This window comes from Amblyomma americanum, chromosome 4 (assembly GCF_052857255.1).
Source record: "Amblyomma americanum isolate KBUSLIRL-KWMA chromosome 4, ASM5285725v1, whole genome shotgun sequence".
Taxonomy (NCBI): domain Eukaryota; kingdom Metazoa; phylum Arthropoda; class Arachnida; order Ixodida; family Ixodidae; genus Amblyomma; species Amblyomma americanum.
Genome location: NC_135500.1, coordinates 104,384,572 through 104,411,723, shown reverse-complemented (window position 1 = coordinate 104,411,723; position 27,152 = coordinate 104,384,572). Strand labels below are relative to the sequence as shown.

General features: G+C 46.6%; 1 protein-coding gene across 1 annotated transcript in view; it reads left to right on the top strand.

Annotated features, from left to right (window-relative positions):
• Positions 1-399: 399 nt before the first annotated feature.
• LOC144129726 (uncharacterized) overlaps positions 400-27,152 on the top strand; it is a 43,251-nt gene continuing 16,498 nt past the window's right edge. Inside the window, exons 1-7 of the mRNA XM_077663815.1 lie at positions 400-423; positions 3,226-3,384; positions 8,699-8,861; positions 9,478-9,550; positions 10,803-10,861; positions 15,615-15,832; positions 17,367-17,653. Of these exons, the coding sequence (XP_077519941.1) occupies positions 400-423; positions 3,226-3,384; positions 8,699-8,861; positions 9,478-9,550; positions 10,803-10,861; positions 15,615-15,832; positions 17,367-17,653 (983 nt within the window). The remainder of the gene's footprint in view (positions 424-3,225; positions 3,385-8,698; positions 8,862-9,477; positions 9,551-10,802; positions 10,862-15,614; positions 15,833-17,366; positions 17,654-27,152) is intronic.

Here is a 27,152-nt window from a genome sequence, read left to right as displayed (position 1 = left end):
TAAAGGTTGTAAATGAGTAGGAATAAACAAGGGCACAGCTAACTTCCTTGAGCCATTACTCAGCCAAGCTTCTTTGTTGTGCAATATGTTTTAGAGGGTTCACAGCGCAGTAATAAAGGCGCATGGACGAATAACAAAATGTGAAAACTTAGGACACAGGAAATTTTTTTTTCGTTTCCGCCTGCGCTCGCATAAAAACATACACATATGATCGCAGGGCTTATAGGTGAAGGAATGCTAGTCGAATATACGTTATTGCTGAGAGACCAAATTTTGCATATACTTTGTTGCTTCGACGATTGAAAGTAACGACGGCAATTTATTTCGAGCAGATATGAAGCAACCCTCCCTGACGATGGTCAGGTGGGTGTCTGCCTTTCCAACGGCACGTGGACCGGCATGGTTGGCCTGGTGCAAAGGAAGGTACGTACTGTGCTGCTGACAATATTTTGTATAGTGGTGCTCCATTAGAGTTATTCGTGCCACAGAGCTGACGCTGGTATCCGATGATGCAACCAAGCACAACCAGACGTGTCTTCTTTGAAAGTCTCTTTCAAAGTCGGGTATCAAAGGCCATTCTAAGTATAGCCTTGTAACATATTACCTTACAAATCGATGCGGGATTGCAAGAAAAAAACGAAAGTATCCTGTGCCATCTGCGGGCATGTTTTCTGCATACGTATTTAATTGCTATTCTAGGTTCACCATGGTCTGAGCAGCAGTCTGTTCTTCACCCATTAGGAAAGGCTTCTGCGCGTCAGGAGCAGCTGAGGCTTTGAAGACCCGTCATGGGGTGAAAAATCAATGAGAAAGCAAATATAGCATACTCATTGCTCTCTTGAGCAGATTGTGGACGTGCGTGTAGGAAGTACACCATCTCATCTAACGTCCTCGAATTATCTTAGTGTGCTCGACCTTTATAGAGAAACTAGGCTTTAAAATTATCAGTGTACTGTGTTTTTCTTCTTTGACTGGTTCCATAGGTATCTTGCTGTGGTAGGCTCCCCAAACCATATTCAGCGACGTCCGCAGTTTTGTTAAAAGATAGGGTCTAATTACTTTGCATACGCGAATTGGGTGTTTGGACGGCCCTTAATACAAGCTTTACATTAAGAAAAGTGCGTAGTAATTTGCAATGGTATAATAATTCTGCTCAGTGGCTTTCGGATTTCACCCCAGCGCACATTTTCTCGTGCGGGTGGTTGCAATGGGTTGTAAATAATTTCCCATTTGGTTCCGAATTTCCCACGACTGGAATGTTTGAGCATATATATTTTCGGAGATCCACTTATTATGTCTTTCTGCTCGGCATATATCACTTCGTTTACAGGTTTCTGGATCTCCAGTAAACAGAAGTTATAAAATCACACATTACGCATTCATGAATTTCTTACAGTATAGATTGTTCGAGTATCACCGTTGCGGAATTATTTTTTTCTGCTTTTGCAGCGCGGTATTGCAAATCATATACCGAATCTGCCTTACAAAAACGTTCTACAAAAATGTAACAGAAAAGTTTTTCATTAAGTGATCTCGCCGTTAGAATAGCAAATTTTTTTTATATATATTTTTCATTGAGAAAGATTTGCCTTCTGTTTCTTGCACGATTGCTTACCTTGTGCAGCATAAGAAAGAAAACAGACGCAATTTAAAGTAATTTATAGTATGAAATGACGATTCTTCTTCGTGAACGAGGGAACGAATGATCTAGCGCCATATTTTCGCGAAATAAAAATCGTGTGAGTCAAACCCATAAATGTTTGGAAACAAACATAAGTCAGTTAGCTATAACAGCACTCCAGGACGTCGTCCTCTGGCGATATTGATTATTTCACACAAGAGGTTTACCTCCGTTTCTTTGGCCTAATAGCACAGACACATTTCAACTGAGTTTTACTAACTACTGAAGGTAGTTTTATGTTTGTAAGCACAATATCATCATTAGAGAGGCTCAAGTGCACAGATGCAGTGTGGCAATTTACGTTTGTACATGGCGTGCATAGCACCCGGAGGATAAGGAACCGATATGCTTCACATACATCACAAATGCATACGGATTACAAGTAATGGTCACCTTTGGCACGTCAAAATGAGACCCTTAGCGTGCAGTAGGACAGCCGTCATGTCCAAATTTTGCTAATGGAGCGGTGATTGTAAGATAGTTATGAATTTCTCCCTGGAAAAATTACGTTCTAAGTGGCTCTGTAATTCTTTTTGTATGCGAGAATGCCTCAATTACGAAACCTCTCCTAGAGTTGTCAGGTTTCAGTAAAGCGCTCTATACTTAGCGCTCCACTGTCTACACCGAACGGCTTCATTTGATGCGGTTCTGAGTGGATAGCTGGCAAACATGCACTCCCAAATTCTCATGTGCGACCAATAAAGAAGGTCACAAAATACACTTAATGTGCCCTTTTTACGCGTTCCGTGCTGACACTGCACTTACAGGCGCATTTCCATGTTTTCGCCAGTTCTACTCATTGGAAATAAGAAGAACGCTCTAAGCCAGTCGCTATGTTTCTACACCTACAACATTGCCCTGTGTTCGAGGAAGAGAAACAATTTAACTGATACGCATGGTGTTCTCTTTGAAAGGCAGCACTGATTGAAAGAAGGGTCTCACTCTCCGTGCACAACCATTCAGCCGATGTGAAGCCTGACAACAGTGCAAGGACGAAAAATGCTAAAAAAAAGAAAGATTTAGAATCTGTGCCTATTTCGAGAACATATGAAAATGACATGCAACTCACTATATACTAAATATATTTGCAAGAGGGGCACAGTTATATGATGTTGAAATACGCCAGGGCCGTTGTACAGTATTTCATAGGCAGAGAATTTTATTTTACATCGCCCCTTTTTGAATCTCTCAAAAGTAGCCTTTGTGACTTGAAAACAGCAATTAGCTGAGTAACTAGGTCGCACATGTTCATTAAGTCGCAATGCAACCCATGTCTGCGTGGAAATACATCCGTTGCAATTTCAGTTGATCACGTTTGACAATAAAATAAGACGTTTGTTTCGCGCACACAAGCAGCTTCCGAATTTTATATTACATACATGTTGGTGTGAAAACTTAGCTAGTGTGGGGAAATACTTGCAATTTTAATAATTCACTGCATGTTTCTGCATAAAACTACAGGAGTTGTTAAATTACCGCTGCCAAAATTTCATTATTTGCAGGCTTTGCCTAGTGAGAGCATTGCATGATTTTTTTACTCACAGGAGGTCGACATGACCATCATGCCTTTGATCCAGTCTTACAGTCGTTATGCGGTTGGAGAATACAGCCCAACCATTATCTACGTGCCATTTGGCATCCTGTCAGCTAGCGACGTCAGCACTTCGAACGTCTTCGGGTACATACTGACCTTCGACTGGAAGGTGAGCATTTATGTTGGAAAGTAGTTTGCAAAGAGCAGAACAGAATGCCTAGCTCATTTGCATACTAAGAAACACGGTAAGCAATCGATGATAATAAGGCTTAAAGGTGTCATTTGAGTTTGAATTTTTTTATTGTTCCACAGTCAAAATTTTGGATGATAGAAACATACGAATATAATGTTGTACAGCAAACTGTGATAAGGAAGGCGAGAAAAAAAGCTACGGTTTTAGGGTTTGGCAGGCTCCACCTCCCATAGAAGAAACGTCTACAATGGCAGCGGCTGCAGGGAAAAAGAATATCATCAACAGCAAATTATTACCAAACAACCATCATTGAGGTCTATACAAAGGTGGTGCCAAATGCCAATCTATGTATCATACTACTGGTTTCTTTATGATGGCATGCGCTTTGTCATATTGAAAACCCTTCGCGCTCCAGAGTTTAACTAAACCGAGAAGTTGAAACTTCACTGCTAACGTTTTGCCCGGGGAGCAATGAATGTGGTCTGTTAAGCGTTGTCAAAACTCTTCCATGTTTGCTTTATTGCATATGCGACCTATCAGAAAAACGTTGCACGTTCAGGCTTGCTAATATCCGCCACTGTACCCCTTGCCTCGTCATCAGAGCTTTGTTGCCTTTCAACGAAAGGACTATAGCACACGTTGTGGCCTCTACCGGACCAACACTGCAACAAAGTGCGATTCCGGAAATAATTTTTCCAACCAAATGCAGTATTGAATATCCAATGCATAGCGGATAGCCTGCGCCAAAGCAAAGAAAATTTATAGAGTGGTCGACTAGTGCAAAACGGTGTTTGCAGTGTTTGCAGTAGTCTAAATAAGCAAAAAGGACTGTTTAATTTCGGCTGCCTTACTAAATTTCAGAAATGAGTTTCTGTGCGATATCAGCGCGCATGAAAAATCCTCAGGTGGTCTAAATTATTCTGGAGACCTCCAATATGGCACCTCCTTTTCTTTTTCTTCTTTAACTCCAACCTTCCTTCCTTCTCTCACGGTGCTATTCGGGTGTTCAACAAGATGTGAATGAATTACTGCGCCATTACCTCTCCTCAAAAACCAATTTTCATTTTTCATTTTCCCACGGTTTCAACTGCTGTTATTTTGTGACCCGCCGCGGTGGCTCAGTAGAGTGTGGAGGCTCATGTAAAGGTGCATTGTTGCAGCCGCAGCATGAAACCGTATCAAATTTGCCTTGAATAGAAGAGGGAGGGGAAGAAAGTTGTGAGGCGGAAGCCAATAACGTGTTAACGGTAACAGGGGAAGTAGAGCAATTCAGAGTCTCACTTCGGAACAGATACGCGGCTCTAACTGAGAAACACGACCGTAATGTTCAAGCAATGAACGATACTCTGACAGCTTTCCTTGCGGAGTGCGCAGCAAAATAGGCGGTAGGACGGTTGGACTGGATGCCGGCAAGCTCTCTCAGGTGACGAAAGATCTGATAAAAGCTTAGAAAGCATAAAAGCATCTAACCCGCAGATAGAAAAGAACTTGCATCGCTTTGTAGGTTATATAATCATTAAGTTCTTGATAACTGACACAACGAAGTTTGATATAAAAAAAAATCGAACCAGCTCAAATGAACGGAGGTAATTTATAAGGAGTGAAGGGTAAGTTATACATAGGCAAAATCAGATTTATGCGTTAAGAAATAGCGATTGTTAAAGTAGCCGAAGTGTTCTGCACAAATATATCCCGAAGCCAGTGCAATAAGAAGTTATTGAGAAGCCCAGCCAGTAGCCCACAGCAAAGCAACATCCAGCCAGTAAGAAGAGCAAACAAAGAGAACCTTAAGAGCAATGAAAAGGGCAAAGATGCTGTTGGGGGTCAGGTAGTAGCAGATCTGTTGCGGTATGGTGCGAAGGTTGCGCTATAGAAACCAGCCGCGCTGTATACGTTACGCCTTATGACCTCGAGCGTACCAGAAGCTTGAAAGAACGCTAACAACATCTTAGTCGTTAAATAAGGCGATGTCAAGAACTTAAAAAAAATTAAAGACTGATCAGCTCGCTGCCCGTTGCCTATAAGACATTTACTAAGGTAAGCGCTAATAAAGGCAGGGCAACGTTAAACTTCAATCATCCAAATCATCAGGCAGGCTTTTGTAAAGAACACTTGACAATAGACCATATTCACAATCCCAATGAGTTGATTGAGAAATGCGCACAACATAAACAACACCTGTAAAATTCCTCATAGATCACGAGAAAACATTGGACTAAGTTGAAGCCTGAGCACTCATCTAAGCACTGCAGAGTCAGGGTGTGGAGCCGCCTTATGCATACATACTGCAAGACATCGATAGCGGCTGCACAGCTACCATACTCGTCAATAAAGTAAGCAATAAAATTCCAATAAGAAACGCTTCCAGGCAGGAAGACGGAGTATCTCAAATGCTCTACACCGTCTATTTACAAGTTCTACTCAGAGGCTTTGATTGGGAACGGTTTGATATAAGTGCTAAGAAAATGCCATAATAATCAGTGACTCGCATATGAAATTGCTTTAAAAAGTCACTCATGGAATGAACGGCAAGGCTTGATCAGTGATGGACAGGCTCAGGAAAAGGGTGGGCCTAAAAATTAATATGCGAAAAACCAAAGTAATTTTGAATGGTCTCGGAAAGGAACAGCAGTTTAAACTTGGAAGCGAGGCGCTAGAAGTGGGTAGGGAATACGTCTACAAGGGCAGGTAGTGACGGCAGACCCAGATAACGAGAGTGATACAACTACAACGATATGATTGAAGTTAACCGCATTTAGTCGGTTCTCGAAGATCATGAATGCTAGTTTACCAATATTTCTCAATACAAACGGATATATCAGCTGTATATTACGAGTACCCATATATCGGGCTGAAACGTAGAGGTGAAGAAACAGGGTTCAACTTAGATTGCAGATGACACAGCGAGCTATCGAAAGGAAATTGGTGGTTGTAATCTTAACGAAAAGGAAAAGCGCAGAGCATGTGAGAGATTATACGCGGGTTAATTTCATCCTAGTCGAAATTAAGATGAAATGGGCTTGGGCAGGGTATGTAATGGAAGGCAAGATAACCAATGGTCGTTAGGGGTAACGGAGTGTGTGCCAAGAGAAGGCACGCGAAGCAAGGGGCGGCAGAAAGTTGAGCGAATGAGATAAAAATGTTTGTGGTGTTAAAGTGGCAGCAGCTGGCACAGAACTGGGCTGATTGGAAAGGTATGGGAGGGGCTTTTATTCTGTAATGGACATTTACAGACTGATTATGATGACCAGGAAGAAAAATATCCGTGGAGAATCTCGGAATTTGCTTATAGATCGAGTCATGTCATGGTTTGACATGACTTCACCAAAGCCAGTGCTTTCCTGAGGAACAACCAGTGCTTGCTGGCGGCAACGACTTGATAGGCTGTGGTACTGTCGGAGGCGTCTGTAACAAACGCGTCTGCAACAAAACAACCTTTACGCCGAAGGATTTAATATGTCCCGGACGAAATTCTCTCATTCATGTGTATTGTGAAGACCTCTGCGGCGAAGACCACTACAGTTATTTGCTTGTACAACGAAGTATTTAGGCTTCCCCGACGGCTGATGGGTTGCGCAACAAGAAACGCAGGAAGCGGCGCCGTCATTGCCCGCAGATTTCAGTGAGGTGCATTGCGCAGGGGAACCGACCGTCGACACCACAGATTCAGAGTGTTTCAGAGTAAGAATTCAGCAAAAGCCGTGGTAACCGCTAGACCAAGTTAAAAATGCTCAGCTGGTCGAACCGCCGAACAGTTTAATGGCCGATGCAAGCCTTGGGTGTCGGCGAAAGCGCAAAACTAGCAAGAACGATGTCCCTGCTCCGGAACCAACACCTACGAGCTCTGGGTAACAAGCGCCAATACGGAAACGAAACCGGCGGCAGCATGCACCGATCTGCATACATTCTTACGAAATGTAGCCTTCAGCGAGCGCTTTCCGGCAGTTCCCTTCTCCTTGAACTAATTAGGAGCATGCATCGTGCGTCTTCATGCGTTTGCGTGCATGCTAACCGAGCTGAGCACACGCTGTTTAGGCAACATTACGTCTCTTCCTCCGCATATTTGGAGCAGCGTTTGTAGCAACATGTGGGGATTGCCGCGATGCATTGTAAGCAGTGCAAGGAGAGCGCCCACAGTTCTCTTGGTGAAGTTGCAGATTGTCATTGCTGTCGCGAGTGTCCTAAAACGAGAGCCGTTGCAGACGACTATACGTAAACTGCTGTCAGCACCCGTTATATAGGAGGACACGATACAAGAGCAAGTAGCACTATCTTTAATGAACCCGTCACAGAAGCTGATTCGAGCAGCGACTTTATATCATGTTGACTCCACTGTCCAAAGTAGTTCGCAAACATACGAGTCAAGAGGGTCCTTGTCAGCGGGCCTTTGCTCTGTATCAAGGCAAGGTGTCTGCTTGCGTGTTAGGTGTAAAAGACACGTTCAAAGCAACCAGTGGAAAGGTGGGGAGCTTGAAGCAACCCCATGAGATCGTTTTCAAACTGAGAGCTATAGAGAAAAGCCGATGCGCCGCGCGATCTTTCTCGCAGGCGGCGCGAGTCAGATCTGGTCAAGGTGCTGCAAGGGCGCAGATCAATAGATACATTTAGCTCTGACGAAACTTCCCTTTTTTATGAGTTGCTTTATGAAAACATACTTTAGGAGAGGGCAGATGGGTGTACAAAGGCGGCAAGAATTGGATGGAACGACTGGCGGTGCTATTTCGTTGTGACGCTGCAGGCACGCAGAGACTGAAGCCACTTGTGTTCGGATGAGCTGCGACACCACGGTGTTTAAAAGGCATGCCTAGCCTTCCGGCTTACAATGCGGCCACCAAAAAAGCCTGAATGACGGCGGAGTTGAAGCCTGGTTTTTGCGAGTGGTGAAAATGATGCGGCGGTAAAACTGCAAGATGCCCTTGTTACTGACAACTGTGCCGTGCACAAGTTCCCGCTGTTAGAGAAAGTTAATGTAATTTTCTTGTCTTTGATATGTACCTGCTTGTTGCAGCTTTTAGATGAAGTCATAATTCGGTCTGCCGAGGCACACTACCACACATGAATGCTGCAGCAAATTCTTATAAACTTCGAGCATACGGTTGAGCTGGCAACTAAAACAAAAGGTGGCGAAGCTATTGAAAGAATTACTAGTCCTTGGTAGAGCATGCCGCCAGGCGTCAAGCATAGTTGCTGGCTGAAGTCTGGAATTTTTACAGCTCAGAACAACGCTTGCGATACACATGACGAACATACTGTTCACAGCGAATGTCCCAGTCCTGCTGCACAACTCCAGGAATCCCTTAACTCGTACGCTGTTTCTTGCAATACAGCAGCGGATATGACGGCTAAGAAATACGTCACGGTTGAAGATGACGTGATCCGCTTGGAAAAGACCTCTGCAGACGTCGAAGCCGCCAAGGATGCGAAAGAGGTGACGGTCGACGAAGATATCAGTTGTGAGGCACCTGCAGGCAAAACAATAATTTTTACGTCAAGAGAGTGGCGGGATTTGACGGTTCGTAGCTGTACCTTGCGCCACTGCCGGGTTTCGCCGTGGAGAATATCGTGAGCTGCCATGTGACGAGTACGGCAGCAGTTGCAAGTTTTAATTGACGAAGCGCCAAGGAGAAAATAATTCAGCCCACATTAAGTCAAGGTCTTGTGTTTTTGATCGTGCTTAGCTTTATTTATAGCGCCCAATAAGGTGAGCGGCCTTTACAACGAACTAACGTGTAAAACTAAGCCTTTTGGAGGTCCTGAGAGCTTCGTTAAAAGGCTTTCGACTATAGTCTAGGTTGGCCGGTCAAACCTGCCGTTTGTACTTAACTATTTACGTCGCGCACTGACGTTTTCAGCTACTTTTTGAGAGTTCTAGGCCAATAAAGCCTCCCTCAGGTCAAACGGACATCCAAAAAAAGTGTCGGCATGCCTTTAAGCCACACTTTTACGCCATCTAAATGCGGGATATGTGCTGCGTTTTCTGCACAGAATTAATGCGTTAGCTAAAACAGATTACACTGCATACGCTCGCGCATTCACTGTACACTATAGTGTGCATTTGTGCGCTCACAGATGAAACGCTCCCAGATTGCATCGTTGTGGAAGCCAGACAGGACATGGCAGGCAATGAGCAAGGGGAACTACCGTAGGTTCATTCACCGGTCGCTCATATACCGACACTGGGAGTGGTTCTATTTCCCATGAGTTGAAAGCATTCTGATGACGTCATGCATTTCATCGATTACACAGAGATATCACCAAATAAAAATATAGGATGCACTGTAATACGGCTACAAAGCGTTTTTGTCTATTTCGGACTTCATCTCCACTCATATATATTGTCGGAAGAGCGAAGCGGCTTTTCCCTGTGAAAGGACCTTCTTCAAACTAATAGCCTCGTCCGATTGTAATGAACTTGCTAGCGTGGCAATGCAGGGAGAGTACTATCCCCTTTAATATGCCACCCCCAGCATTTTCATGCCAGCAGGCGGCGAGAATCGGCAAACGCCATTAGCAGAAAGGGAGTCCATGGAAAGGGAAAAGGTGCTTCGCTATGATTTGCATCACAATTTAGTTGACGCAAAATGAACCCATAAGAAGAGTACAGCTGGTAGAGAATCTGGCATTTTAGACTACGTATGGAGGCGATCAAAATGCGAAAGGCGTGGCAAATGCGTGCTCTGGGGTTGAGCTTCCTTTTCGTTGGGCTTGTAGCTGGGTTGTCAAAAAAAGGCGGTACATTCGTCCATGTTGCCAATAAACATGACTGCGGTCTTTTTTTGCCACCAGGATACAACCGCACTCATTACAAACAGCTCGTTTTAGAAGTACTGATAATAACGGAGATAAATATCAATCAAGCTGTCAATAAAGAATCAAGTTATCAAGAAATGGTGAGAAGACATGCGTCGCGTGTTGCACTGCGGCGGCACCCAATTGTCTGCGCAGTTTCGCACCTAAAATAAATATTGTTATATGGTAAAGGTTTTCTTCCTAGTTGATTTTGAGTGGTAAATCTAGAGAAGACTCACCTCACACGTGTGAGAGCGGGCCTAACTAGAAATGATGCAAATCGTTGCAGAGTCGCCTTTAAAATTTTCCAGTACATTTAACCTCTTTTTCACGATTTTTTTAAATACACAATAATTTATTAACGAGGCTGCCTTTCCTTCTCCTGCAATCTTGCCAGCTACGCCTTCCTGCATATCAAGCAGCGAGAGAATTTACTTGACTGCAGTACTCTTGATATGAGCTCCAAGGATCTGAGGTTGGCTCGCGAGGTAGATGAATTAGAATCCCTTTGGTGTGCAGGTATGGGCTCTTCTTCTGAGCACCATTCCTATTCTGGCTCTGCTGATTAGCCTGTCAGAATATGTGCTTCACAAAACTTGGAAAAGGGTGCTGCCGGACGTGCACCAATGGGGCTGGGAACTCTTTGGGAATCTTCTCTACGAAAGTAAGTCTATAGACATTTTACATCTCACTTTTCTTATTTGCTCTTTTTGCTGTGCACTTAAAATCTTTTAGCACCGTATGTAGAAACATTAAGGTCGTTGTGCTTCAATATATGCAAATTTAAAATTAGTTACGTTGCCTGATGAGTGATAGGCTCGTTTTAAATAATCCTGTTTCCCTAGTGCTTAATAGACTGAGTCTGAGTGACGGGGCCGAATTGCGACACGGAAAAATGCATTAAAATGGGCGAAATGGCACAAATCGCAGGCCACAAAACGGCGATAGAAATGCCGGAAGCCACAGTGGCGAAGCGCCACCTTAGTTCAGAATTCAAAAGTGTAAGACGTCGAAAACGAGCCATGTTTCTTACATCTGAGGTATGAAAGGCCGACTGACTTCCTTTGTCTTTATGAAACGCTGCGTTTTTCATTCAGCGCACTGAATGAGCCAACCATAAATACCTCGCTGAAATAAAGCGCAAAATAATATTGTACAATCCTTATCATTGACCAGGTGAGTAGCATCATACCTAAAACAGCGTTGGAAATACCATGTTCGGTCCCGATCACCATGTTCTGTTCGGTTTTGCGGCTAACACCACAAAAAATACTCGATTGCAAACCAAATTATATAAAGCATAACCACTTGTACAGCGTCATTCACAACAAGGTGCTATCGGCGGGAATTTTCTATGGAGACTGCATTTTGAGAAATAAGTAAGCTACATAAGGGAACACTTAAGGTCTCGTAAAAAAGATTTTTTTCCTGTGGAGATTGTAACCCAGTTGCATGTGTTCTAATAAATACGTTGAGTTTTGGAGATATAGGACAGCTTGAACAGAAGCCCTTTCCTTTTTTCTCAACTAATACCATCACCTAGATTTCAATTAGTTTAAGAGGAGAACGTAAGAGGTCAGCTGGTGTGCTGCAGCGGCCCTGGACTTCTTTTCATGTAAACTGGCACTACAGGATGACTGCTTTTACTAAAGTACGTAATGTTCTTTGCAGAATACATTTCATATAGAAAGCTGGTAGTAACAGTGATTCGTACAGGTTACTTTATTTTAATACCCTTTTAGTTGAGAGCGAAGCAAAACATTCTCCTCAAACTTGGTTAGTCCTCTTGATTTGGCGTCATACCGATGTTTCAATTAGCTATGCATCGCCCGTTCCTCGTCTGGCATCCGCGGAGGCATCTTTGCAACCGAAAAGACTGCTGGATGAGGTTAATGTAGGTATTGCTGGATATCAGTGAGCAATCATAAATCGAGCAACATTGATGACAAAGCAGATATGCTTGATGTTATGTAAAAAAAGTTCTCCCGCTCTCTCAGTTTCACGAACAGATCAGTTCGAGCACGTGTCAGCGTAATCACGTCGGGAAACGAAGACTGAAAATTGCACCTCTTATCAACTCTAGATGTAATATTTCGGCTTCAATGCACTGCTGAAAAATTGACAAAGAGCAGTAGTGAGAGCAGGTGCTGAGTGCTAAAATGCAAAGAGTATTTGCCAATGGTCGCTGCTGTTTCGCTGTCTGGGCCGCATGTCAAGGAGAGGGCTCAGACTTCTAGTGACAATCGACGGACCCTTTGCCTCGGAGTATTAAGTCGACAATATAGAAGAAGTTCCCTGCCCTACGTCCGTCGCGGACAATTCTGGGACAAATGCTGTCTACTTCATTTGGACAGAAGTCCTGCGCACACTTCGCGGAAAGTCAGCACTCTGCCTGATGGTGGCGGCGTGTGGCAGCTAGCACTGTCACCGGAGAGACAGACAGACACAATAGGAAATATGTGAGGCTTGACAAAAGCAGACAGAATCAGGTAGCACTTTGTGAATGCCAACGCTGACCATTTATAGGCGGCCATCACGACAGAGTAGGAAAGGCCTTGTGGCTTACAGACGTCTGTTCTTTCTACGAATAGATGCTGCAGCGTTTCGCAAGTGTGATTGGTGGTGGCGGCGACTTCTCCAAATAGTAGAAAGTGGCTTCTGCGAGCGACGCCTGGATTTCGTTTTTGTTTATGTGCACATTTTCTCCTCTGTGCCAGTAAATTTGTTGCCTGAGATTTTTGTCGGTTCTTTACACTTTCGGGTGGTACAATACTGCGAATTGGCTTCGTTGCACGGTAAACCTCATCGTTGAGGGGAACGTACTGAGTCTCTTCGTAGAGAAGCGGTTTTGATTCAGCGGACTGCTTGCAAAAACTCGGCCTCGTTCGGAGGCAGGAAGTTACAAATGATTAGCGAAAGAAAAAAAGACGAGGCTCTATCTACCCCCTTAAATTAATAGGACATAAATGCGACTGGCGCCGTGATTGCGCTCGTCATCGCAGTCACTGGGATCCGCGCTAAGTAAGGTCTCAACATGGCGGCTGACGAGCGCGAGCGGTGAAAGGCGGCCACCCGCGGCCAAGCTCGAAAAATGTCAGCTGCTCACGCGAAACGAGCTATCAGGCAGGCAAGCGGTCGAATATAGGACGCGCATGCGCCTAGTCACCGTCCAGCGCAGCCTCGACGCGACACTGCACCGCCTAGTGGCGCAAAGGCAGTTTCAAAACAACACTCCGGCATCTCGCAAAATTTTGTTCCTGGCTGTACCTGCACGAACCGCATTCGTCGCACCTAAAACGACTGGTGTTATTCTGAAGAATACAGACCAGATTGAACTTCGCTACCACCGTCGGACGTTTTTTTTTTTTAACGAAGACATTCGTCGTTTCTGGGGATGCGCCAAGTGATGGCAAAGCAGGTGTACTAGAGCGCTGTTCCTGATTCCTGTTGAGCATGCGCCACAAAGTATGAATCAATAAGCAATACAAAACGCCGTGTGGAAAAGTCACCTACACGTCGAATAGCGTGGCGTTGTCGCACCACTGTAGGACGATCAAACGTTTCCTACTCTGAGAGCGAGCGCAGCCGTGGCGCTCGAAAGAAAACCACCGAGGCGGCCATCACTAGGAGTTAATCAATGTTGCTTAAGTACCGCAACTAAGTGGCTTTCCCTGTCATTCTTAGGGAGTAGCTCTCCGCAGTGTTGGCCTGCCCTATTTGTGCTCGATGTTCTGGTTGGGGTGCAACACTATGTGCACAGGATAAATAGCACGGCCATCACGTGAACCAGTCCTTTAGTACAAGGTCAGCATGAAGAGAAATAAAACCGGAAGGAGTGCTTGTGCCCGCATAATCAGATGCCGAAAACCAGGTCATGTGGAAAACAGTAAAATGGAACCTTCTCACTGAACGTGCGTCGAAACTAGCCTCCTTTAGGGCTTTGTGTAACGAGAGCTGTGATATCCTTTGATATTCTGGCAATCAGCTGTTATCATTTCTGTTTCAAAACGTTTTGGCGCAAATATGGTTTCTTTAGGCCCTTGTAATTTTATATAGGCATAAGTGAACTGAAGATATCCATGAACTCTTATACGATCAGTATCATATATGATGCGGATATCTCAAAACATCGCGCTCTGACATAATATCACTAGTCGTTCTTGAAAACACTAATCATAGTGGTATTACGCAAAATATTTATATAAATATGCCATTTTTCACTCGAGACTCTGTGTTAAGAAAAATAATTCCGTTTTTAAATCGCGAAATAAGAGACTTCCTCAGCATTATCGACCTATATTATAACATCAATATGCAGTATACTGTTCGAAAACATAGCTTGCAGCATGTTATGTTCGATTATTATGGCAAGAAAGCGCGTTTTTGCGTTGCAATTTCTAAGTCATGCTTACCTTATTTATTGCTCACAGAAAGAAATGAACTGCGCTGAAATGATTTTGAATGTAGCAACTCAACTGTGCAGGGTTTAACTCAGTGATATTTGCACTGAAAATTTTGTGCCTTTGGTAGACACAACAGGCAGGAACATCTTGGTTTCTCGCAGATTAGGTCCATTTCAGTGTATCTCATCTTCTCAACATCGTATTATAAAGGATTGCATTAGTCGAATGGTCCTAGTCAATCCGTTTTGTTTTTGATTTTAAATCTCCGGTGCACTAGGCAGAAACATCATATGAACAGTATTTGTCAAAATTATACAGCCCAAGAGGTTTCCTTCCAAGCCGTGTAGCGGGGCTCTTTAGCACATTTGACAGTCGTCAGCTTGGGACAGAGGAGGTCTAAGTTCCTCTAGCCTTCGTGAAAATAGGTTCTTTCTGCATGCAATAGGAGCCGCGCTGCAAGGCTGAGAAGCAGACGGCTTGGGCTGTATAGTTTTGACAATGTCTGTACCTATCATATCATACATGCTGCCGATTCAGACATTGATACGTCAAAGCCGCCGCCCAACATAGTATTACGTGAGAAGTAAGGGCGACGTCGTCTTTTATGTACGGGAAATTCTAGTCGTCTGCACTGTCACAGAGGAGAAAACTCTCCCGTAACTCATGCGCAACAAATATGAACAAAATAGCACGAGGATTAAAGACGATAAGAGCAGGCAGTGTCGAAGTGCAGATACTCTAAAGAACTGAAATGAAGTTCCTTCACTGCCCCGCAATCTTACAGTTACGAAAGCCTCGCGTTGTGCTCCTCTCAAACGCTTTCTGCCTCTTCACACAATATCTCATCGAAGCCGTTGGATTATATTCATTGCTTTCATAATAAGAGCTTTTCTGTTGCCTTGGAGCCTACGCGATGGAGATGAGGGTAGGTGAATGATAATGGTCAGGAACCCCACCGGCTCCTAGAAATTTGTTTACTCGCGCAGTTCCTGAGAGGTCTGTTATTCTACGTAGGCTCGCCCCGCAGCCCTTCGCAGACAACAGGGCGTATCGGCATGACCGTGTGGCTTCTGGGAGTGCTGGTGATTGCCAACTCTTTCGCCGGCCACCTCAAGTCCAGCATGGCTGTGAAGAACGAGCCGCCGCAAATAGACAGCGTGGGAGACGTGGTAGCCCGGCACGACCTGCGGCCGATCATCTGGAAAGGATCCCACTACGAAGCTTTCATTTCGGTTAGTCACTTGTAAACGCTAGCGAGACTAAATGACCTGCTGTGCTGGGCGCCTCAGTATCTCTAATTGGAAGCACAAATAGAGAGAACTGCCTCAAATCCTCATCTTTTTGCTGGTAGATATACTGACAGTCTCGTTTGTTGCAGGTGTTCGTGTGCATATTCAGCCTGGCTCTAAGGAAAATGGAGAAATTTTTTGATCGAAATTGCGAGCCCGCACGTACTGCGCTGGATTTTTTGTTTTGCTTTTTTTATTTCATGCTCCCATCCTTGCTTGCGTTTCCTGTATTCAACGCATGCCATGAATTTGAAACTTTGACCAATATAAGCAGTCCGGGATGCTCTGGAACCTTATATGCGCACACGGCAGCTGAGGACTACCATACACAGCGTTATTTCCTTGAGGAAGTTGCAGGCCATTTACGAAACGCTACTTCTAACTTGCATGAAACAAGCAGTTCATGCAATATGCTCCCGCAGAGTTGAAATAATTTTATATGCGAGATTACGTTTCGTAGTTCTTCTTTCTATCCTATTTATATTCCCTTTACTGCTTCTGAAAACCTTACCTACGTAGCGTATTATTTTCATTGCTCCTTGCATAGTCACTGCGTTGCCCAGGAAGTTGTTACTTCTTGGTATGAAAATAAAAACTTTTCCGGAAAATTTATGTAATAATTTAGGTTTAATGGCCCCACTATCTGTACATGCAATGTACGCATCAAACAGTCTGTAGTAGTTCCAAGCTATATTTCATCGTAAAGGCGGAAAACATGGCTGATTTTTTCATAACTACCTGCATTAGGATGTATATTTGCAGCTTACATATTCTTGTCTGTTCCCACACCTGAAAAAGCCCCACATAGTAATCACAGTATCAGTAAATAAAAAAAAGTTCGGCGGGCACTGAAGACTGCTGACATGCTTTGAATTCGGAAGCATTGCCTCATCATGGCATCTGCTGCAAACTTCAATAAAGTTTTCTTTCTCTCTAATAACACACATACTCATTAGCATACAGTCGTAAGGCCACACATACAGTATGTTAGCCTTTATTCGCAAAAGAAGTAACGCGGATTTGTAGCCTATGAGTTGCGTGCTTGCCTCGCAATCTTAGGGCGCTTTCTTTAACTCTCCGCACCTTCGGAAAAAAATTGCCTTTTTTTGCTTTACATTTCACTATCTTGTGGCCTACTTCTGACGCCATTCGAGCACAGTATGATGTCAGGAATTCAGTGCCATGGACGCCCTATGGACAGCGGCATTTGAGCTAATAGGAATATTGCTTTCACCTTAAAATAAAAATTGGTGGGAATATTTCACGGGAAAGCATTGCAGCCTTAGGCCTTCTAAATAATCACTTTGCCACTGTAGTGCTAAAGGTGCTCTTCATCAACGGCACACAAAAGCAAACAAATCACCTGAGTGTTTCACTGCGCTTTTCGTGCTGCAATGTGCAACAAACCCGCTCTAAGGCTGGTGTTATAGAAAAGGACCTGGCTTGCACTCACACTCTCCCTGCCTTCCTCGCGCAGGGCTCCCAGTCGCATCTGCTGCGAAAGTTATGGCGCATGGTGGTGCGTACAAACGGCTCGCAGCTGGGCCGCATCATGTACCGGGATGAGAACATGCGGGAAGTGGTGGAGGGCCGGGCAGTGTTCATGGTGGACCACAACTCGATGCAGTACCACATGGCGGCCTTCTGCAGACGCGAGGTGGTGCCGAGCTTCCACTTTGCCCGAGAGATCATCGATGAGCACCGGCTCTCATTCCTCATGTCTCGATTCATGCCCAGGGACCTGCACCGCCGCATATACACCAGGTAAACAACATAGCGTCAAAAAGCCACGTCACCTCTTCTTATTTTTTATTCATTTATACAACTTCCTTCCGCGCACATGGCATTAGTTTAGGGGGAGGTATGAAACATGAAGCGTAGACGTGCGGTGCAATACACAAAATACTTAGAATGAAAAATGAAAACAAACAATGCAACACACAAATAAAGCATCCACAAACTAACTTGGAAAGAATATGCTACAATTCAGTTATGTCAAGATATAGAAACGTGGTCATGTAACAATGTGAAAAAGTATGGAGGAGACGCCGTGACAATCAGATCATGCAAAGAGTTGCAGTCTTGTATAGTAAGAGGGAAAAATTAAAATTTTAACATATTTATTCGGCGATTGAACTCTCTTATTTTTATACTATTCTCCACGCGGGCGGACATATATGCTGGTTTTTTTAGCAAAGCTTCACTGTTCATTCAGGATTTATTCTCAGAATGTACAAAAACAGGGTTAGCCGTAGGCACTTACGCCTCTCAGAGAGCAAGGGCCACCCCAACACTTTTCGCAATAACAGACGACCGCCTCGTGAAATCATAGTCTTCCATCACAATTCGAGCTGCACTCTTTTCTACACGCTCTATAAAATCTGTATAGTTTTCCGTTTTCAGGTCCCATACCCCGTACGCGTGTTATAGGATCGGGCGTAGATTTGCGATGTACTAACTTTGTTGCAACTGCGTCCGAACATAGCTGAAATTGTGCCGCGCGAGGTTCAGATGCCGGCTAGCCTTTGCAGTATCACAACACCTACAGAAAGAAGTGAGGGAAGGCAGAGATGCTAACCAGAAGGGTGTTCTGGTTGGTTGCACTGCAATGCTGAAGAGGGATGATGGAAGTGAAAAGAGAAATAGAGAAGGGGCGAGGGCACAATCACAACTGCTCCCTCAAGCCAGTAGCTCTCAGGAAGCAAAACAGCGCCTTCTGGGCTTTGAGGACAGTCGACTGCAGTGACCAGATTCCCCGGATCTTATCCTCTGAGGGCCAAGATTGAGGTGGCCCAGAGCAGAGCGCAATTGTTTTTTTGGGTCGCAAACGCGCTAGACTCACACAAAGGATGTATGATTTGTAAGACTGCCCTTCGGCTTTGGAATGCTCAGAGGCTGGCGATTTACAAAGAAGACGACGAGATACGCCGAACGGTCCGAACCTCGAGCGCCGAACGGTCGGTCCCTCGTGCGTGTTCTGGACTGAACGCTGCCTCTGGTATGTGCCTGGACTGTACCGCTGGTTGTTCGTGACGCTGTACTTTGCAAGACGTTCCTTATTACAAGTGGTGGAGGTGCCAACGATCCCCTCGCTCTAGATTTTCGCACCCGCGAATTGCCTATTGCCTCTACAATGCCTGAGACCGTCACCCAAACCGCTTCACCGCTTCCGTCGGCTGTCTTCTGTTCCGGCGCCGCGCGCCAGCGTGACCTGGACATCTTCAACGGCACAGATAACATGGAATGGAGGATTGGTTGGCCTCGTATGAACGCGTAAGCGCATACAATAAGTGGGACGATACCGTCAAGCTCACCAACATTATCTTTTATTTAAGCGACGTAGCCAATCTCTGGTTTCGAAACCGCGACGCTGACATCTAAAGCTGGGCAGCTCTAAACACCAGCCTGACAGAATTCTTTGGCCGTCCCGCAGTGCGTAAGCTTCGCTGCGAGCAATGCTTGCGAAGTCGGGCCCAGGAAACCGGTGAAAACTTCACTAGCTATATAGAAGATGTCGTCGACCTCTGCAAGCGTGTCTACCCTTCTATGAGCGAGGCCGACAAGATCAGGCATATTATGAAAGGCATTGAGGATGATGCCTTCCAGATGCTCGACGCCAAAGATCCCCAGACTGTCTCCGGTGTCATCGGCTACTGCCAAAGCTTCGATGAGCTGCGCAAACAGCGCCTTTCTACCCGGCGTGCAGGCTTTCAGGATGCCACACTTTCCAGCTTGGCTCTCCCAGGGGACGGTACTCTGGACCAACCGTCGCTCCTCCAGCGCATCTATCAGTTTGTACGTGAGGAAGTCGCACGCCAGCTATCTTTGTCTACCTGCCCGCCTACGCCTGCACCATCGCTCACTCCCAACCTATGCGCATTACAGGGGAGCAGGTCGCTGAAGTCCTGCCACCCCCTCCTCGGCCACCTCTGATCGCGGCTCCTCTGACGTACACCGATGCCGTGGTGCGGTCGCGGCCCTCACCTGCTGCCCCTATCTACAGGCCACCTACCCGGCAGTTAGAACCCCAGCGACCTGCAACCCCACCTTACCGTCCGGTTGCCCGCCCCCAATCACAGCCGCAGCCACTCAACCCATGGCGCACACAAGACAACCGCCCTATTTGCTACGCCTTTGGCGTCACTGGCCACGTGGCTCGTTTTGTCGCCGTCGTGACCACCGTCCCTACGATTATAGGCGTGAGCCGACGTACGACCTTCCGCCGTCGTCCTCGCCTGCATAACACGAGCTGCCTACGGATTCTTCTTTTCCTAGTTGCCATTCCTGCTCCCACTGCTCGCCGTCTCCTGCCTGCCGTTCCCGTTCTCCGATGCTCCGCCGCCAACCCGCCAATCCGCCGCCAACCCGTGTTTGTTGAGGGAGTCACCGTCGAAGCACTTCTTGACACTGGCGCAGCCTTTTCCGTTCTCAGTCACTCCCTCAGTCGCAGACTCAAAGTTAGGGCGCCCCTTCCGTTTCTCTCCGCACGGCCAGCGCTCAGGACGTTCGACCGTTAGCCGCCTGCACCGCCCGCCTGCTCATCGAGAACGTTCCCTACACAATCGAGTTCATCGTCCTCGCCCGCTCCCCTCATGACGTTATTCTTGATTGGGACTTCCTCTCCTCACATCACGCCGTTATTGACATCGCCCGTCCTCAGCTTGACTTGCCGCCCTACAGTGACGCCCCCTTGGATTAATCCGGTGCTGCTGCCGCTACCATGGCCAGGATTCTGGTTCATCCGCTCCTAGTTCACAACGCCGCCACCACGGGCCGCATGAAGTTGAGCTCCTCCTCCTTCTCTTACATTCTTCCTCCCGGTTTGAGAGAGAGACGCTAGTAAGCTTCGCCCATTGTCCGCTTTGTGTGTGGGTGTGCGCGCGCACGCCACGGTAGAGTCCATTGCATGCAGTGGCGCAAAAACGCGGAGCTCCCACTTGGCTTGTCGCAAGTTTGGCTTGGTTAGGAGGGCGAGGGCCGGCTCAGGATGTGAAGCTTTTAAGTTCCATGGCTGATCACCGGCCTGTCTTATGACGTAGGGATAATGTAAACAGGAAATTCGAGAATGTAACATGCAACCAGATCCCTCGGATTTTTTTTTTCATCACATTACTCCGCATGAACATGTCCAGATATCGAGAACCACACGCTCGAGACAACACCGGCTTTTTGCGCGCGTGGTTTTCTTCCACCGGCCTTGAGGAAACGCGCGCGCCCATTTTCACACGACAGTAATTCATGTCCCCATAAAAAAAAAGACATGCTATGCTAAGTGAATCGTTTATCTTCAAGACAGTCACGTTTCCATGCCCGCCCCCCAAGTCGCCACGTGCTCGTCGGCCATGGCGGCCTCGTCGACGGCGACGTGCGCAAGCAGTCATATCGGAAAAGAGCGGGCTTTCTGCGCACCTATTCGCTCGCGTCAGCCGCCGCCTCATCAACCGTCGTCGGATGACGTGCGAAAATTATCTGGTAGGTCCACATTGGTGGCGCCAGCCTGTCGTTGCTGCCTCTGAACACGCTTCAGCGTTTCGTTAAGCAGGCCCGCTTCTCGGGACCCGTTGGTATGCCCCATCCTCTGACTTCGACGCCGTCGCGGCTTAGACGCGGCGTCTGCTTGCCGCGTCCGCGCTGACCATGCGCTATGCTACGCTATCACTGCGGTGGTTTCCTTAGACGGGCGAAGGGGGGCGGGCGGTTTCGGGAAAACGTCTTGGCTCCTTTCCTCTGGCTCGGTCTTAGCCTTCGCCGGTCTACGCCCGCTTGCCTCGCCATGCACGTTTCCTGCTGACGGGGATTAACAGGGAAATTGCCGCATCTCGGCGCCGGGCTGTCGATAAACCCTCGGATGGTTCGAACCCCGGCTTTTTAAGCCCTCGTGTTGAAGACATCCGGGTCAGTGGCTGCAAACCATGGATGTAAGAAGCGGGAAGTGTCCCCAGGGAGCGATTAACATTCTTCCCTGTCTGTTGGATGTGCCACGACTCAAGTAGAAGCCTCCTGTGTGGGTTAGCTTCGGTTTCCAGTACATTAGTGCCGTCAACGTCCATTCGGTGGTCGCATGCCTCGCAGTGTTCGGCCGCAGCGCTGCGGTCACGGTTCATTTGTCGGACGTCCGCTTTGTGTTGCCTCATTATTTCGGCGAAGTTCTTCGTTTCCCCTATGTACGATTCCGGGAAGACCGAGCAGGACATTTGGTATACAACCTCTTGGGCCCTTTCTTTTGGGTGACGGCCGTTTTTTTTTTGGGGGGGGGGGAGGGGGGAGGGGGGGGAGAAGGCGTCCGATGGTGGTAGTCGTAAAGCCACTCAATAGACTGTGCGTTGTTAGCACCCTTCTTTACCGAGAATGCGTGCCAGCGTCTCGCTCACACCTTTCACGTATGGAATGCAAAACGTTTCCACTTCTGGCGTGTGTTTCTTCCATGCACATGCACATGCGTTCGCCCCGGCTAAACCATTCTTATTTTCTGAGAATTGAAAGTTGTCCACCCACCCCTTCCACCAATGCAGACACCTTTGCTGCGCCTTCGAAGCTGATTTCCCGGACTTTGGGACGTTAAACCTCGTAAAACCAAACGAGTGAATCCCCCTACAATAACGACCAAAATAAAGTTATGGTCTGATACATATTTCCTTGTTCTGTTGTGCGAAAAACTTTTTTTGACTGTCGATATTTTGTTCACTGAAGAGGGCTAGGCCGGGCTGGTTGGTGAATGTTGACGCAAACGACTGGACAGCATCAACGGTACGGAAGAGAATACAGACACCATCGCATGTGTATGTGTTCTTCTTTTCTGTCCCGTCTGTTAGCGCATTTCAGTCGTTACCAGCAACATGTATTGTTTCTTTACCTATATTCATAATAATTCGAAACTATTCAGTTCGCAGGCAAAAATGCGATACTCGCACACCCTATAAGGTTCTCGCTCTGAAAGAACAAAAGTCACTGGCTTTTTTCCTCCTCAGTTAGTCTGTCCAACAGCCATTTCTCAGGCGCCAATACACGCCGCGAAGGCGGGCCAAGACCATGTGGATTTACTGAGGAGAACAGAACGGCGTCAGAGGCATGTAGTAGTAGTGGTCGTTTTATTGAAATAATGACGAAAAGGAAGGAAAATATTTTTGCTAGCCCCGGCATATGCCGTCGATACTGAAGCACCTGAGCTGGGGCAGCGGATAGCAGGATAGCAGGCAGAATGGGGAAATGAAATAAAAGAGGTAGAAAAAACTGTGTTATACTCTGGTGCTTCTTTGTGCGGACGGAAAGAATTTCGAGGCGTGAAGAAAACATGTTGAGGGGCGCTGAACGGACAACTTAAACCGCGAAGAGAAGTTCTGTGAACCTGGAAGAGCTGCAAGCCACGAAGAAAAGTCCCCCGAGAGCGCCGCTGTACTCCGACTGCCGTTAACCGGACCCTGCTTCCAACACGTGCTCGAGCGCCCGTGAGCTGGCGCCGATGTATTTGGACGGCGTCTCCAGCAGTGGGCATACGTAGACCGGTTCTGTCGTATGTTAAGAGCGCCGACTTTGGGCGCGTGCACCCAAAAACGGCCCTTGGAGCACACTTGCAGAATATCGAGCGTCCTCTACAGTTTGCCAGCTAAAAACCCTCGTTTACAGACGGCAATCTCGCATTCTTGTACGAAAAATGAGTTTGGAGAGGTCCCTTTATCTGTATGAGAGAGTAGACGTTGAAAGGATGTGAGGAGCGGGTCGAGATAGGTACTCGTCAAGAGAATTCGGTCATTCTAGCTCTTAAGGCGGAACCGCATGGCGCGTTTTCCGCGAGCGAAAAACGCGACGCGCGGTGGACGCCCGCGTTGCCGTCAACGCGCGAGCACCCGCACGAAAAAAGGGGAGCGGCGCCTTCGCGGCGCGTTTTCCGGGTTGCCAGACAACGTCACTCCCAACGACATGAATTGTCCCTGCTACCGCATATGTAATATGCCCTTAAACTTACACAACACTGCAATAGAAATAATCTTAGTGTAATTACACAGCGACATTTTTTTTCTGAAGTATATTTATCAAGCTTAATTTCAAGCAGGAAGAGTGTGTGCGAAACTGCGACTATGTACTTTCTGCATGCCAAGAGGCCGCTGCTTGTTTACAACTCGACATAGAAAATGGAGTGTCGGGCGCTTACTACAGAGCAGAAGAGGCGGTCGCGTATATCCCACAGGACTCGACGCCTCTCCACTTCCGTGATAAGGGCCTCGTTGAAGACTGCTTTCTCCATTTTCAATGAACACGATGCGCGCACGAAACAGTAGCACGTGTTTTTCACGTGTGCGCCGGTTCTGCAGAGCGAAAAAAAAAATGCGCCGAAGAGGTTCCGTCGAGATGCGCAGAGAGTAGGGCCATCTAGTGGCAAAACCAAAAACCAAAAATGCCACGTGACCAAATACCACGTGACTTACTTGAAATCTGATTGGCGGACGCGCCCCTGACGCGCCGCGCGAGGCGTTTTTTTCTCCTCCGAGTAGGAGCACGCGGCGGCGCGATTTCGTGACGGATCATACTGGGCACGCGTCAAAATGACGCACGCGTCCCACCATCCGCGCGTCAATCGCGCCTGAAATCGCGCCATGCGGTTCCGCCTTTAGAGGTGGCGCGGCGGTAGTACGGTACTGCGGACGAGGCGGTGATGGCGCCGATGCCATAGCGTGAGTCTTTATGGAAGCAAAGCGGCTTCTTTAAAAATCACACCAAAGGTGTCAGAACGTAGAGTCTAGATAAGCAGCAGTAAATGATTCTTGGTCATTAATACGATCCTATGCTTGAGTTTGGCTGCTTTACAGGCTAGAAATAAATCTTTATCGATATTCGCATGGAATCGCTAGTTCGCAAGTGCCGCGCGCGCAAAAACCGCGTCGTTGAAGCTTGCGAACATAGCATGGTGAAGTGCGATGAACACTTTGAAGCGTAATTATTTTGCGCGTTCACTTTCTTTTTTTTCGGCACTTATCCGAAAGCGTAAATAAACCACTTTAATGACCCAGACAGTCTAACGCTATGTTTCGTGCCTACACGAGTGCGGCCCTTACCCGCGTAAATGCGGTATGTGTATTTATTGTGTGCTGGCCTTATAAGGATACCATTGAAAAAAAAAATCAGCAGTTGGTAACAATGGCCATTCCGCAGCGTAATATTACAGCAGTGATCAAAATCAACTTTTTAATGTTGGACTGCATCGAACAGCCAGAAACATCAAAATCCTTTAGCCTACAATTTCGACGTTGATTGACTGCTTGTTTAGGTAAACAGAAAAGTTTTACAAGTGGTCTACACTTTCTCGCGGAGGAATTCTGTTCGGTGGCCCTGAATGTGCGCGTAGCTTTACTGCAGACTAATTTCCGACTATATATAGTCCATCTGCAGCGTACGTTGGTCGCATATATGCGGTAAAAGAAGAGGCAACGTAGCTGTTGTTTGAAGCGGCAGCCAGGGGGTCATTCGAGCTTTATAGTACAGTCGAAGTTAGCGCTGAAAATGTGTTTTTGACTGGCGGGGGAAAATGCTGTGATCGAGTGAGCAGACGACGGTTGCCAAGAAGCGTTCACAATTATACAACCACTTTACGCATTATATCCGAGAAATATATGTACATTGTGAAGTTCTTGCCATTCATGTCGCTCTTTAGCAGTCACGTCGTGGCCAGAAAGCCGTGTTTAATCTAGACCAGAATGGACTGAAGCTCGATGAAAAATGTGTTTGCTGCTAACGCCCACCTTAAAATATTACCATATACACCATACTATAGCTAAGTGTTCAAGCACTGCACTGCTTTCATGCAGCTGTAATAGGTTATGTTGGCAGCATGAACAAAACTCCGAACAGGAATGCGTTGACGACATGGTGTCGTGGTGGTGTTGACGACATGGTGTTAATCAGCAAGTATGTTGCTGATTAACAGACGGGTCATTAGGCTGAAACTCGTTACCAACCTGCAGAATGAACTTAATCACTTCTTCTTGAACACATTACATGTTGGCAGAAACAACATGTTTGCTATTTGGACTGTTCGCAAATTGTAGAGTAACAGAATATGCTCATTTTTGACGCGTATCTTAGGCTCCAAACCACTGCGAGTGCACGCGCCGCACAGAGTGATCACCGGCTCGCCGCTTCAGGAAGAGCCCGCTTTGCGCCCCCACCGTCGCTGAAACGATCGAAAACATCATTGTAACCTTTCGACAACTTCTTTTTTACAGCTGGTGACGACCGTCGGGGCTTCATGTTCCCGCAGGATAGGAGGCAGCCCCCTAACTCGTCCGAAATTGATTTTGGTGGCACTGTCTACCTTTGCCATGCGCTGTGCTTTTAACAAGGCTGGTGGAATTCCTTAGTTTGGCGGAAGGCAGTAAAGAATCTTCTGCAGAAATTCTGATGTCTTTTTTGGGAGATTTTTGTCTGCGTGAGGAGAAACCCTTTGCCAGGACTGACACATTAGCGGTTGTAAGTTTTTTTTTGTGACAGCCTGGAGGCAAGAGTGCGTCCATGACGTTTCCGGGCCGTTTTCGCAGAGGCGCCGACTATGTCGTGCAGCTCGTGCTTCGCACCATAGGGAACAGAAACATAGCGCATCCAAAAAGCAACCATGGACTGCGCTCCACGATTCGAGGAAAAGTAAAAGGCGAAAAAACAAGAAAGGCAGGCAAAGGCACAGCAGGAGACCCCTCCCCACTGTCCTTTTCTTCCTCCCTCTTACCACCCTGCTACCGGCTGCCCGTGTAGCTCTTGAAAAAGAATTTCTCCGTACCTATGCACCTGCTCAAATCATCCTTGGCCCTATCCGTTACCGCCTCTCCACGTTCTTCATCCGTTCGATGCCGCGTGTTGTGCGTCTTGTTCCCGTAGCCTTTTTGGGAGGAACAGTGCTGAAAATTGTGCCCTAAGGGTAGGGTGGAATTCAAGCAAGTTTTGGTTAAGACGATTCCCAATTCTTGCATATTTGTTTTAAAATCAGCGAAAACAGCAATGACACATCGCTTTGAGCATGCGGCTCGAGGACGGTGTGTGATTCGTTCCGCAGTGTAGCCGTGTACCCACTGATTTCCAATAGGCAGAAGTTTTCTCGATGCCTGGAGCTTGGTTTCTTTGAGTTGAAGTGCTCGGAAAATGGTCTTCCACCTAACATTGTATTGAAGAAAACACTTCAACCCATTGCGCTTGATGCGAGGTTGCCAGTGCGCCATTAAAACTCATCATCAGCAAAAGAAAACATTTCTAGGCAATGGATACCCAAGATTCTTCACTC